At 49.0% G+C, this 14143-nt stretch overlaps 1 protein-coding gene across 1 annotated transcript; it reads left to right on the top strand.

Moving 5' to 3' along the window:
- The first annotated feature begins 1236 nt into the window (after window positions 1-1236).
- LOC130105693 (uncharacterized) lies at window positions 1237-3287 on the top strand. Its single transcript, XM_056271826.1, has one exon. It carries the CDS (start codon window positions 1237-1239, stop codon window positions 2617-2619), a length of 1383 nt encoding a protein of 460 aa, XP_056127801.1. The 3' UTR covers window positions 2620-3287.
- The last annotated feature ends 10856 nt before the right edge of the window (window positions 3288-14143 follow it).

Here is a 14143-nt window from a genome sequence, read left to right as displayed (position 1 = left end):
AGTTTTCCTCCTTCCCAAGCGTCAGGTGCTTACCCTAACGTGAGGATGCCTCCGTTAGCCGGTCAATCACCGGCGCATTTCTTTCCCCTTCCACACTATGCTCCTCCTATTCCTCCTCCTCCACCTAACCCGGGGGCCGATCTCCGCGTGAGGATGCCTCCGCAAACGGCCACAGCCCCGATTTCCCATCCCTTTAACCCTCTCCAAGTGCGTTCTCCTTTCTCTCTCTTCTCAGCCACTCCTCAACCAGCCCCTCCGAATGCAGTAGCATCTGAACCTCCTCCAGTGACGAACAACATCAGAGCTCAAATCCTTGCAGGTGCAGATGTTGATTTGGGTTCTCTCCTGTCCTTGTTTCCTCCGGCTGAGTCCAATCGCCAAGTAGACTGCGGCGACATTTCAGTCACTCTAAAAAATAACTCACAGGTTACATCACGTTCATTGTCACTAGCCGAATTCTGTATTGCCTTCAGCCGTTATACAGAAATCATATGCTCGTCTTTTCCCCATAGACGGCGCGAGCTGAACGACTATCTGTCTATCATAGCGGAGCTCGCGTTGTCTTACGGGGGTAGTCATTTTTATACGTACCACAAGCTGTTTTCCGCAAAATGCGCCGTCCGCGTTTCCCAATGGAATCAGTGTCCCTATTGGGGAGCGTTGGACACCGATCTCCATAACCGAGTCTTCCTTGGGTGCAGAAATATCTCCTGCGCAATCTGCAGATCCACAATCCATGCCACCACGGCATGCCCACAAATTAACCCGTCGATCCCTCCCGGCCCAGAGCAGAATGCCATAAAATCCACAAGTTACGTTCCGCGTCACGCAAGAGAAGATTTTTCAATCAGAGCACCATACTCGGCACCCGATAGACAAGTTTGTAGGAACTTCAACGAAGGGAGATGCCCAAGACAACGCTGTCGTTTTCTCCACGTCTGCGATTTCTGCGGCGGCGCACACGCCCGCGTGATATGCCCAGTCAAAAAATCTGTCAATAAAAATGCTAAAAACTATCTCTCGACTCCCGTGAATGTTTTCCGTCTAGCCGAAGAATTATCACACCACCCAGATGCCAACTTCACAAATTATTTACTGACAGGTCTTAATCAAGGCTTTAAACCCGGTGTAGAAAGCCATCCCACGCAAAATATTATCTGCGCTAACCTTCAGTCCGCCTTAGCAGAGCCCGGAGTAGTAGATAAGCTAATTAAAAAAGAAATTGAATCCGGTTTCATGATCGGTCCATTCGAGGCCCCCCCGTTCGACAAATTTCGCATCAGCCCCATAGGCGTGGCTACCAGGAAATTCTCCGGAAAAAAGCGGCTGATAATCGACCTTTCAGCCCCCCATAATTCTCCATATCCGAGCATCAATAGTCTCATCCCCCTCGAAGAGTATTCTCTTAACTATCACGATATCGAACAAGCCATAACCATGATTAAAATAGCTGGACGAGGCGCATGGCTTGCAAAAGTAGATATCTCCTCTGCTTTTAAAGTAATGCCAATCCACCCCGATTCATGGCACTTATTCGGCGTAAACTGGCAGAAAAAGTATTATTTCGCCGTGCGCTTAACTTTCGGCTGCAAAAGCAGCCCAAAAATCTTTGAAACTCTCTCTGAAGCCATATGTTGGATCCTTTCCAATAATTATGCAATTCCTCAACTTCTCCATCTGCTCGACGATTTCCTAATAATTTCACCTCACGACATCATCCCCGAGGCTCACCTCCTCATAGTGAAAAAAGTTTTCGCCGAACTAGGGATTCCGTTAGCCCACGAGAAAACATCGGGTCCAACTACATCCATCGAGTTCTTGGGCATCAATCTGGACTCAGCAAAATTCCAGGCCTCACTGCCTAAGGAAAAAATCGATCGCATCATTTTAATCGCATCCAATTTTACAGACAGCACAGATTGTTCAAAACGCGAACTTCTCTCGCTGCTGGGCCACCTAAATTATGCGATGCGCATTATTCCACAGGGCCGACCCTTTATCGCGCATCTCCTAGCCCTCTCTTCATCTGTTCATGGGCTGGAAGATCGGATCATCCTTTCTGACGAGTCAAAAAACGAGCTAAAATTATGGATTAATTTCCTCAATCAGTGGAACGGCTTAACTTTTTTTTACGACGACTTTATCTCTCTCCCCCTCGATATCAAACTGTTCACAGACGCAGCTCCCTCGATCGGCTTCGGCGGCTATTACCAAGGACGCTGGTTCGCGTCTCCCTGGCCCCCTCAGCTCCTGGACACACCCCAGGCTTCAGCCTCCTCTGCCCTTTTCGAGCTCTACCCAATCGTCGTCGCAGCTTCCCTATGGGGGAAAGAATGGTCAACCAAAAGCATCCAAATCCATTGCGACAACGAAGCAACTGTACACTGTATCAACAAAGGTCGTTCTCGCTCACCTGCGCTTATGCCACTCCTCAGACGCCTCATATGGATCTCCGCATGCGACCAGTTCTTAATAACTGCAAGTCACGTTCCAGGGGCTCAAAATCAAATTGCTGACTCTCTCTCCCGTTTCTCTTTTCAGAAGCTCAGGATGCTGGCACCAGAAGCAGACCCCACTCCAACTCCAGTACCTCCTTATTTTCAGCTGATCTTCCCATAAACCATCCGCTAAAATCCCTCCTGGACACGTCCATCGAATCCATCCTCCAAGCCGTCTCTCCCAGAACCCTGCAAACTTATTACACCGCATGGAAATCGTTCAAATCATTCCACCTCTCTCACAACCTGTCGTTTCCCGAATTTTCTCTTTTAACAGTTACTTCATTCATATCTCATCTTCATAGTATTAAAGGTCTCCAAGCCGGATCCATTAAAAGCTATCTAAGCGGCATTCAATTCTTCCATAAATTAATCCACGGTAAACCTACACCTGCAATAAATAACTCCCAAACGTCCCTTCTAGTTAAAGGAATCCAAAGATCCCGCCCCACGCGCCCAGATACCAGACAACCAATCACAATCGATATACTCACCAGATGCATCTCATCACTCCGTCTTGGATACCACTCCATCAACACCGCATATACATTAGAAGCTATGTTCATCCTAGCATTCTTCGGTTTCCTCCGCTGTTCCGAACTGACCATTACTTCCTTATTCGACCCAAATATCCATCCCTCCATTTCAGACCTCCAGATCGTAGATAATGAAACCATATCATTTTTCATTAAACAAAGCAAAACGGACAGAGATAAAAGAGGTCACTTCGTTTATATTTTCAATCTACAAACTCCCATCCAACCGTACCATGCGCTTTTTAATTACCTGCAGTATAAACGTTCCTCGTCCAAATCCCCACTCGACCCTCTTTTCACTAACGACTCCAATCATCCAGCGACGAGATTCTGGTTCCAAAAGCATCTTAAAGCAGTCCTCATCAGATCCGGCGTCTCAGCAGAGCATTTCTCTAGCCACTCATTCCGCATCGGAGCAGCTACCACAGCCGCTCAAAAAGGTCTCTCCCAACAACAAATCAAAACCCTCGGTCGCTGGTCATCGAATGCCTTCAAAACCTATATTAGGTCTAGCCGGTTTTTCATCAGAAATGCTCACCAAGCCCTAACTAATTAATTAATGATAATTATCACCTGCTGCGCCTCATTTCAGTTACATCCGTTTACACCAAACCTTCCGATTACATCTGGGCTCGCCGCTTGCACGCTCGCTTAATATTCATAGTGTACGTTTTTCAATCATATGCAGACTCCCCCGTTCGCACGCAGCGATGACTCACCCGTTCGAAGGCCGGGTTCCGTCCCCCTTCCAAACGCTGGTTGAACCTCCCGTTCGAATTGCAGTGAGAGTCTGCCCGTCTTAGTCGTCGCCGGACGACCGCGCTCGTGTCGCCAGGCGGGCTCCCCATTCGTCGGGACGTGAGGGGTCTTTCCCGTGCCCCAGCCCCCCTTCGAAGCGCCGGTCGAGCCCTCCCGACCGAGTCCAGCGGCCGCCCTCCGTCCAACCTGGCGAGGCTTACCCGTCCGATGCCGTGAGCATATAAGTTCCCGTCGGACGCTGCGAGAGCCCTCCCGGGTGAACGGTTAAACTCGTCCACAAATTCACGCTCGCATAATTCTTGCGTCAGCGAGCTGTCAGTTCAACTGCAGAATGGGCTTATCCGTCCGATGCCGTGAGCATCCAAGTTCCCGTCGGTCGTCGCGAGAGCCTTCCCAGTCGAACAGGCAAGCTCGTTCCTTGGTAAATACATACCCTTCACTTTTTGGGGGGTTAAATTCTACGCTCGCTGTCCTTCGTTTATCTGGCATTTTGGGGAGTACTCTGGGGTCGGGCCGAATTCTGAGCTCGGAGCCCTCCCCCCGGACAGCAAGCCAAATACGCATTATAATATTACATCTGATTTCATTAACATGTAAACTCGTGAAATGAAGTTTTATGTAAACAAAGTTCGGGAGGAGCATGTTCAGGTAATCATCCAATCAGCGCAAGAAGAAGCCAGTATAAATAAAGCCTTCCCTTACCTCCTGTCTCATGACTAATTTCTCAGCATCCCACCACCACCCCTTCACCCCACATTCGGCTGGGTCCGCTCATAGTTACCTATGATCTCTAAAGTTATGGGGGGAGTACTCTGGGGTCGGGCCGAATTCTGAGCTCGGAGCCCTCCCCCCGGACAGCAAGCCAAATACGCATTATAATATTACATCTGATTTCATTAACATGTAAACTCGTGAATTTATGTTAGACTTACACAAGTCACATTTTCATCATTGTGTCCTTGCAAAATACCTTTTATAGGCTATTTAAATATCAAATTAATTAATTAAATTCACAGTGTGATTAATTCCACAATGTGTAAATTAAGGTTGCTAAAATGGATATGCAGTTATAAGTTCACTAAAAAGTTATTTTAACACTTTTTTATTGTAACACTGTTTTACGCTAGAGTACTGTTCAAACGCCCATGACAAGCATGTAAAAACCATTATTATAAAACTATTAGGCCTATAAAACGGTTAGTTCCAATCCTTGATTCTGATTGGTCAATAGCTGTGTTTTATTCACGATAAAACACGGCTATGACCTTCACCCAACGGTTATATGTATCACTACACAACACCCCTAGCAACCACTCTTAGCAACTTGCAACTTGGCAAACGTTTGATCTCTTATAGCCTATATTTTGTTCATTGTATAGTAGAGTATTTTGAGGGGTCATGTAAGCTACCTGCATTTACAGTAGACATAGAATTTTCCTTCAGGTCAGTCCTACATTCATAATAAAAAAACTCTGTTTGAATGTCCATTGCGATATCTTGTCCTTTTAGCAGTTAAGGTTTTCCCGTGCCGAGTCATCTCTCAGTTGCGTCTTCCTTCTCCGTGAACACAAGTTTGAGTCCTTTCAATTTAAAAGTCTTCTCTACTGACTGACTAGCTCATAAAGACAGTCTTTGCCGCCATCTATTGGTGAAATAATGTATTTAACTTCTGTTGCTGTTTACAGCCAGGGACTATTTTTTCCAGCGGAAGGAAGGCTTTTAGTGATTTTACTTCATTAAAGTTGCATAGATACATATTTTTCGGCTTTAAAATTTGTATTGTGTGGTAACAGTTTTATAAAAGCAATTGGTACTCGAGGCTAGTGCTGTATCGCTTCGCGTCGTGCCTAACAACCCCTTCAGCCGTGACTTATTCACAATACAGCACAGCCTCTCGTACCTTATTGCTTACATAACTAAATCATTAATATTTAATTTCTATTTGAGCTGTACATAAACAATAGCCTACTTAAAAATGTGGTTCTCACACGTTTATGAGCTATGTCGCTTGCTGTCAATATGCACCTGAAAGAGTCTATCACATCTGTTGCATTATTGGCTTCAGTACACGCTATAACTGAGAACGAAACATGACTGCTCCCTACTGGTATGTAGCCTGCACTACGTCATGTGCCAGAGGACTTCACTATGGGCCACGTCTTGCTGCGGCGGGTCGCGGAATCCCTTTCCCTGCGATGCACATTCTTAATGGCCACATCTGTATACTCATAAGCCCAATTTGGATGGGACTAGTTTAACATGGAGAGGTGGGGTAAAGTAATTCCCAGAGCTTCTCAGTGATTTTAGTCCTGTCCGAATCTGCCATCTAAATAATCATTACGAACAATGTCAGTAGATTATGGCGACTTTTACTTTCAGTAAAAAGGTCCGGAAAAATCATCTCAGGTAATACTAATCCGTGCGAATAGACTGTAAATATGTATGTAAATATTCCGTCATTTCCTTTTTAAAAGTAGTTCCCTTTCGTGTAGGAACTCCTACGTCTCGTCGGAGGAGTTTCCAACGAATTGGGATCATGCTAGGGAGACCAATTGCCTTCGAGTGAATTAAAACGAGCCAATACATTTTGGAATGCTGGATTTGCATTCCGCGTCCCGCCTATCAATGCGGTGTTGAGACTAAGACTGTGATCCCTCACCAGAGGGGGAGTCCCTTTGGAGATTCCCCGATCTAGTTCTTCTTCTGGTTCACTCCAGAAGAAGGCTACTTCGGCTAATCCCACTGGTGGTCTGAGGGTTACAGTGCGGAATGATATGCCGGGTGAAAGACCCCCTCGAACATCCCACTCCTCTTCAGCCGTACCACTGGGGTCTTCGGAGGAGCGCGCTGGGTCATCACGTGTGGCTCCGGTCGTTTCCTTCGATCGCGGCATCGGAGGGAGATGAGTCGGGCTCTGGGAATGACGACTCGGCTGCGTTGCCCCCTTCGGGTGTGGTAACGTTGTCCGAGCCGGACCCGGAGATGACGCTTATGCTCGCCCGGGCGGCCGAGAAGGTCGGGCTCGTGTGGAACCCTCCACCGCGTCCCGAGCCTTCCCGGCTCGACGATTGGTTTCTTGGAGCGGCCCGTGCTGGTCCTCAGCGCCCCGCTCCGGTGCCTTTCTTCCCGGAGGTGCATGAGGAGGTGACGAAGTCTTGGTCGAACCCCCTGGCGGCTAGACTAAGATTGACTCCCTCCTCCTCCCTCACCACCCTCGATGGCGGGGCAGCTTTGGGATACGAAGGCATCCCCCCAGTGGAGCGCACAGTGGCGATGCAGCTGTGTCCCACCTCCGCTTCCTCCTGGCGGGGTAACCCTTCACTCCCCTCCCGCGCTTGTAGGTTCTCTTCCAGCCTGACTAGAAAGGCCTACACTGCGTGTGGAGAGGCTGCCTCTGCCCTGCATGCCATGCCGCTCCTGCAGGTCCACCAGGCCCAGGCGCTCTGTGACATGCAGGAGGGTGGTACTGACCCAGGGGTGCTTCAAGAGCTGCGCACGGCGACGGACCTTGCCCTACAGGCGACGAAAGTCACCGCTGCTCTTCAGGAGAGGGCCTCTGCACCTCTCCTTCCCCCGGAGGAGGGCCGGGTGGAGAAACTTTTGTTTCCTTTTATTTCTGTTCCGCCGCTGACCACGCGGTCAGCGGTACCCAAATTCTCAATAAAAGAGCAGTTTCCATTTCCTCTGGGTCACCCACGGTCAAGACTGGCAGTCAAGAACGACGCTCAATTGCCTCGTCACTCTCAGTCTCCTCCGTCGAAGAAGGCGAGAATGTCTGTGTGCGCTGCCACGTTGCCTCGCCACACTCATTCCCTTCGCTCCAGCGCTCAGATGCCAGTGATGCCACCCCGGCCTCATCACTCTCGTCTGTCGTTGGCCAAGGAGGCGCGGAAGCCAGGACTCGACGCCCCTCAGCCTCAGCCTCGCTCCTCGTTTCCCCTCCGACCTTCGCCTCGGGACAGTCAGCAGTCGAACGCCCCAGAGAAAGATGGGCCTTCCCTGCTGTTTGCCCCCCGGTGGAGGCAGGTAAGTGTTGCACCACACACACAGACCCCACCTTCGGCCGCAGCAATGCCTCCGAGGGCGGGTCCCTGCCTTCCACCTCGCTGCCCCTCCGCGGGTACGCCGGTGGTCCGAGTGGGCTCGTTGGTTCAGTCTCTCGAAGCCTGGCTAGCGCTTCCGAGACCGTCCAGGTGGCTCGTTCGCACCATCCGGTTCGGCTATGCAATTCAGTTTGCCCGCCGGCCTCCCAGGTACAGGGGTGTCCTCTTCACCCAAGTGCGGAGTGGCGACGCCCCTGTCCTGAGGAAAGAGATCGTTGCCCTGCTGGCGAAGGACGCGATCGAGCCGGTCCCTCCAGCCGAGATGAGGTCTGGGTTCTTCAGCCCTTACTTCATTGTACCCAAGAAAAGCGGTGGGTTACGACTAATCCTGGATCTGCGTGTTTTGAATCGGGCCCTTCACAAGCTCCCGTTCAAGATGCTTACGCAGAAACGCATCTTCGAGTGCATCCGTCCCCAGGATTGGTTTGCAGCGATCGACCTGAAGGACGCGTACTTTCATGTCTCGATTCTGCCTCGACACAGACCGTTTCTTCGGTTTGCGTTCGAGGGTCGGGCATATCAGTACAAGGTCCTACCCTTCGGCTTGGCCCTGTCGCCCCGCGTCTTCACGAAAGTCGTGGAGGCGGCCATTGTTCCCTTGAGAGAACATGGCGTTCGCATTCTCAACTATCTCGACGACTGGCTGATAATAGTTCACTCGCGAGATCTGTTGTGCGATCACAGGGACCTGGTGCTCCGGCACCTCAGCTGGTTGGAACTTCAGGTCAACCGGGACAAGAGCAAACTCTGCCCCATGCAGAGGATCTCTTATCTCGGTATGGAGCTGGACTCGGTCAGTCAGACTGCGCGCCTCACTGAGGAGCGCGTCCAGTCAGTGCTCAACTGCCTCAGGTCTTTTCGAGGCAGGTCAGCGGTCCCACTGAAGCAATTTCAGAGGCTCCTTGGGCATATGGCAGCCGCAGCCGCAGTAACGCCGCTCGGCCTGTTGCATATGAGACCGCATCAGCGCTGGCTTCACGATCGAGTCCCGAGATGGGCGTCGCAGAGCGGCACGTTCCGGGTCAACATTACCCCGCACTGTCGCCAAACCTTCAGTCCTTGGTCGGACCCTGCCTTTCTACGGGCCGGAGTGCCCTTAGTTCAGGTGTCCAGGCATGCTGTGGTTTTCACGGATGCCTCTGCCAACGGATGGGGGGCCACGTACAACGGGCATGCAGTCTCAGGTCTATGGATGGGGCCTCAGCTGCATTGGGACATCAATTGCCTAGAGTTGCAAGCAGTACGCTTAGCCTTGTGCCGCCTCAAGGGGCTGCTTCTGCACAGGCATGTACTGGTCCGTACGGACAGCACTGCGACCGTGGCGTACATCAACCATCAAGGTGGTCTACGCTCCCGTCGTATGTCGCGACTCGCCCGCCATCTCCTCCTATGGAGTCAGAAGCATCTGAGGTCGCTTCGGGCCATTCATATACCTGGTGTGCTCAACCATGCAGCCGACGAGCTCTCACGGCAGCCACCCCTTCTGGGAGAATGGCGACTCCATCCCCAGGTGGTTCAGCTGATATGGGGAATCTTCGGAGCCGCTCAGATAGATCTGTTTGCCTCTCCGGACACGACCCATTGCCAGTTGTTCTATTCCCTGACCGGAGGATCTCTCGGCACGGATGCACTGGCGCACAGCTGGCCCCAGGGCCTTCGCAAATATGCGTTTCCCCCAGTGAGCCTTCTTACACAGACACTGTGCAAAGTCAGGGAGGACGAGGAGCAGGTCTTGCTAGTTGCGCCGTACTGACCTGGTTCCCGGAACATTTGGTCCTCGCGACAGCACCTCCCTGGCCCATCCCTCTGAGGAAGGACCTGCTTTCTCAGAGACGGGGCACTCTATGGCACCCGCATCCAGACCTGTGGAGACTCTATGTCTGGTCCCTGGATGGGACGCGGCGGTTCTTGATGGCCTACCACAAGCTGTGGTAGACACCATCGCTTCCGCCAGAGCCCCCTCTACGAGGCGCCTCTATGCGTTGAAGTGGAACCTGTTCGTCGTTTGGTGCTCTTCCCGCCGGGAAGACCCCCGAACTTGCCCGATCAGTGTCGTGCTTTTCTTTTTACAAGACGGGTTGGAGCGAAGGCTGTCTCCCTCCACCCTCAAAGTATATGTGGCCGCAATAGCTGCCCATCATTGTAAGGTATCGGGGGTAAATCATTGACTCTGTCCTGAACACAAATAAAGCACATTCTTCCTAAAACCCAAAGTTTTTAGGATTAATGAAAATTACTGGACTTTGGTGCCAACAAGTCTGCTCCTAACACTTTTACGACCCTGCGACACTCGCCAGAGACTAACCCTACATTCTCCCACTCACGTAGTCCAAGCTTCAAAGGAATTCCAGAGAACCCCCCCCCTGTTGGGTGCTCAATGCACGCAGATACAAACACACACACATATATGAACTTTTACAACTCTCCTCATTTAAAGACATTTACTGAGGTATATTTGATATGTTGTTATGTTTGTCGATTGCCCAGGTCCTATGAAGGGATCTATGAGTGTGTGTTAGTTTAAAACAAACTATAAGGGCAGTTAATTATGCTTTTAATGTAACTTTGCAATATAACTCTCCTTAAATGTCTTTCTTCCTATGTTCAGAATCCTTGTGATCTGACAAGGTCATTTATGTAATTGAACAAGCCATAAAATTTATGTTACTATGTTTTACCATCTTTGGAATGATTCTGAACAAATTCTGACTGATCGTAAAACCTGTGAATGCGGCCATAATTTAGCTTTGACAAGACAAAGAGAATTTTGCCGCCAAGAGTTTCGTTGAATGTCATTGGCCAGTTCGCACCTCAGAGGTGTGGACTCCAGTTCCTTTAAAGAGAACTGGACTCGCTCTTCCTGTCCCTGTCTTCTCTCTCTTGCTGGTACCCTGGACGCGCTCTTCCTCCAACATGTGACGCGCGCTTGACTCCTCCTGCTCTCTTACCTCCCTGGGACGCTTCATCATGTGACTCCTTGGTCCATCGGGACCTCGTGTTCATGCGATGACCCATCTTTCCTTTGTTTGTCTAGTTCAGTTTTATTTTCCTTTTTGTATTCTCCTTTTTTCATTCTCACCGGCGAGTGAAATGAACTTAGTTTGAATCATTTCTTTGGCAACACCTTCAACGGACGATTTGAACATCCCGCCACACGGGCGCGCCGGAAAGGACCTCTGACCGGGTTCGGAACACACACACACACGTACACGAGAGAACATGATCAGCAAGTATTCGTTTTCCTACCGAGATCTAAATACTGCTAAGATTGCCTGCCCTAATTAGGGTACGATTTGACTCTAGTTGTCTCTCTTGACGGTTCTGTGTCTGTGATGAAGTTTGCCAGATCTCTCCAGATCTTCTCTCTCTCTCTCTCCCTCTCTGTCTTTCTCACATGATTTTTCTCGATCATCTCTCTCTCTCTCTCTCTCTCTTCCTATATGCATTCTCCTTCTTAGATGTTTTATTGTGTTTGTAAATACATTTATTCCTTGTAACGTTTATTAACCGTATACGTAATCACCTTTATTAAATACATATATTCATTGATTGATTCTGCCTGTGCTCATACTTCAAATCACTTAAATGTTTCGATCAGCTACAAGCTTTGAAATGGTATAATACTTTAAATAGTTTTGTGACAAAACAGGAGAGCTATCTTTTACGGCCGTAAAGATCGTCTCTTCCTGCGAGTCTCTTAAAGGTAATTTCTCTGTGGAAATTGATGAAGATCCATGACCAGTTTGCTGGACAAACAGATTATTCGATACTAATTAATTCCATTGAGGAGTATCCTGAGAATCTATATATTCTAGACAATTTGTATATGAATATTGAATTATAATTCGTTATGATTTGATTATTGATAAATAAAATTGATCTATCTTGCCAATCTGTATGAATAATTGATTATACATCCATTGTATTCAGTCGTTCATAACAGATTGGCAACGTAACCCCCTTTGCCGGGTGATTTTTAACATGTATTGTTATATGGGTCAACCCCGTATCAATAGTTATTAATTTGTAATTACTAAATATTGAATACATATTCCCCAATGGCCCAAATACTTTACATCATGATGTGATCGACGGGAAGTCGTTAGGGAAGCACGACCTGATCATCAGATTCCTTAAGGGTGCTAGGAGGTTAAATCCCCCTCGTAATTTGCACCCTGTACCCTCTTGGGACTTATCCCTGGTGCTGAGAGCGCTTCAAAGGCCCCCATTTGAGCCCTTAAATGATATAGAGCTAAAAGTTTTGTCTGAAAAAAACTGCTCTTCTATGGGCTCTAGCTTCATTCAAGAGGGTCGGGGATCTGCAGGCTTTTTCGGTCGACGAATCGTGCCTAGAGTTCAGACCGGGCCTTTCTCACGTGGTTCTGAGACCCCGGTTCGGATATGTGCCCAAGGTTCCTACCACTCCATTTGTAGATCAGGTAGTGAACCTGCAAGCGCTGCCCGTGGAGGAGGCAGACCCAGCCCTGGCTTTTCTCTGTCCCGTACGTGCACTACATTGTTATGTGGACAGAACGCAAAGCTTCAGGACCTCAGAGCAGCTCTTCGTCTGTTACGGAGGCCAGCAGAAGGGGAAGGCTGTCTCCAAGCAGAGGTTAGCCCACTGGCTAGTGGATGCTATTGTCCGGGCTTATGAATCCCAGGACGTGCCGTGCCTTCCCAGGTTGACGGCTCACTCCACTAGGAGTGTTGCATCCTCCTGGGCGTTGGCACAAGGCGCCTCGCTGGCAGATATCTGCAGAGCTGCGGGCTGGGCGACACCTAACACGTTTGCCAGGTTTTATAGCTTACGTGTTGAACCGGTTTCCTCCCGTTTACTCGCTACGGCCAGTGGCGCGAGGGAATAGGTTCTGTCGGCTTGCTGCACCACTCCCGCCTTATGAGCCGGATCCGTGCGCTTTTTTGCTCCGTTGGTTCCCCATCTTCTGGCGCATGCGTTAGCTGCGACGGCACTGTCGGTGTGTTTGTCTGTATGTGTTCCGTTTGAGTTTATTTTTTGTTAATTTCGAGAGTGTACTACGACAAAACATCATGGGAAATTGGACAAAGTGGTTTTAGACTTTTCTTCTTATTACATGGATTGTAACTGACTCCGTGGTATGGACTATTCAATTGGAGGATGCTGGAGCATGGCATGGACTCACCTATTCCCGGAAGGACCTTCTATCTCTGCGCAACTCTATCCACTGCCAACTGATTCCATCTATGATCATTCCTCCTGAGCTAATTCCAACACCAAGCTTAAAGAGGAAAAGAGGAAGGCGAGGAGGGGTGCGATGCAGACTTAGAAGACGTCCTTTTAAACCTCCGTTACCTTCATTGATTCTCTCAAATGTTCGTTAATTGAAAAAAAAAATTGATTTGTTGCATGATAAATGTCTCACGGATGCATCGTTCAGGGAGGCATGTGTTTTTGCTTTGACTGAGTCTTGGCTAGATGAGTCTGTCCCTGACACCGAGGTTAGCCTGGATGGCTTTGAGATCTTCCGGGCAGACAGAAACAGTAACTCTGGGAAAGAGCGTGGAGGTGGGGTGTGCATGTACATCAACTTGCGCTGGTGCACTAACATCAAAGTACACGAGAAGATCTGTAATCCAAACCTGGAGCTGCTCACCCTGTCCGCCCGTGCTTTCTATCTCCCTAGGGAATTCCCGACTGTTGTGCTTAGTTGTGTATATGTCCCACCAAGCGCCAATGTCAAGGTAGCGGCTGAGCAGATAGCCCAAAATACACAGGCTATGCTCAGCAAATACCCGGATGCTCCAGTGCTACTTCTTGGTGATTTTAACAGCTGTCGGCTTGACTACTCATTACCAGCCTTCAATCAACATGTGGATGTCCCAACGAGATTAAATAAAACTATAGATTTGTGTTACAGTAACACTTCGGAAGCATTTAAAGCTAGAGCTCTCCCACCGCTAGGGTTAGCGGATCACAATGTTATTCATTTACTTCCTGTTTAAAAACAACGGCTGAAACAATGCAAACCGATAATACGTAGCATCCCCCAATGGTCGGAAGATGCTATTTCATGCCTTCAAGGCTGTTTTGCATGCACAGACTGGGAAGTCTTTGAGGGAGACCTGGATGAGCAGGTTTCAGTTATTACAGATTACATCAAATTCTGTATGGATCTTTTGATACCAGTAAAGACTATCAGAACATATTCCAACTCAAAACCATGGATTAATTCACAGATAAAATATCTTTTCAAGAAGAAGAAACTTG

This window comes from Rhinichthys klamathensis, unplaced genomic scaffold, assembly GCF_029890125.1.
Source record: "Rhinichthys klamathensis goyatoka isolate OS25496 unplaced genomic scaffold, OSU_Roscu_1.1 h1tg000325l_1, whole genome shotgun sequence".
Lineage (NCBI taxonomy): Eukaryota > Metazoa > Chordata > Actinopteri > Cypriniformes > Leuciscidae > Rhinichthys > Rhinichthys klamathensis.
Note: the sequence above shows the minus strand (reverse complement) of the source record. Positions and strands in the feature narration are given on the sequence as shown.

Excerpts from the sequence above, each read along its gene's own strand:
- LOC130105693 (XM_056271826.1), top strand. The coding sequence starts at position 1,237 with ATGATCGGTCCATTCGAGGCCCCCCCGTTCGACAAATTTCGCATCAGC.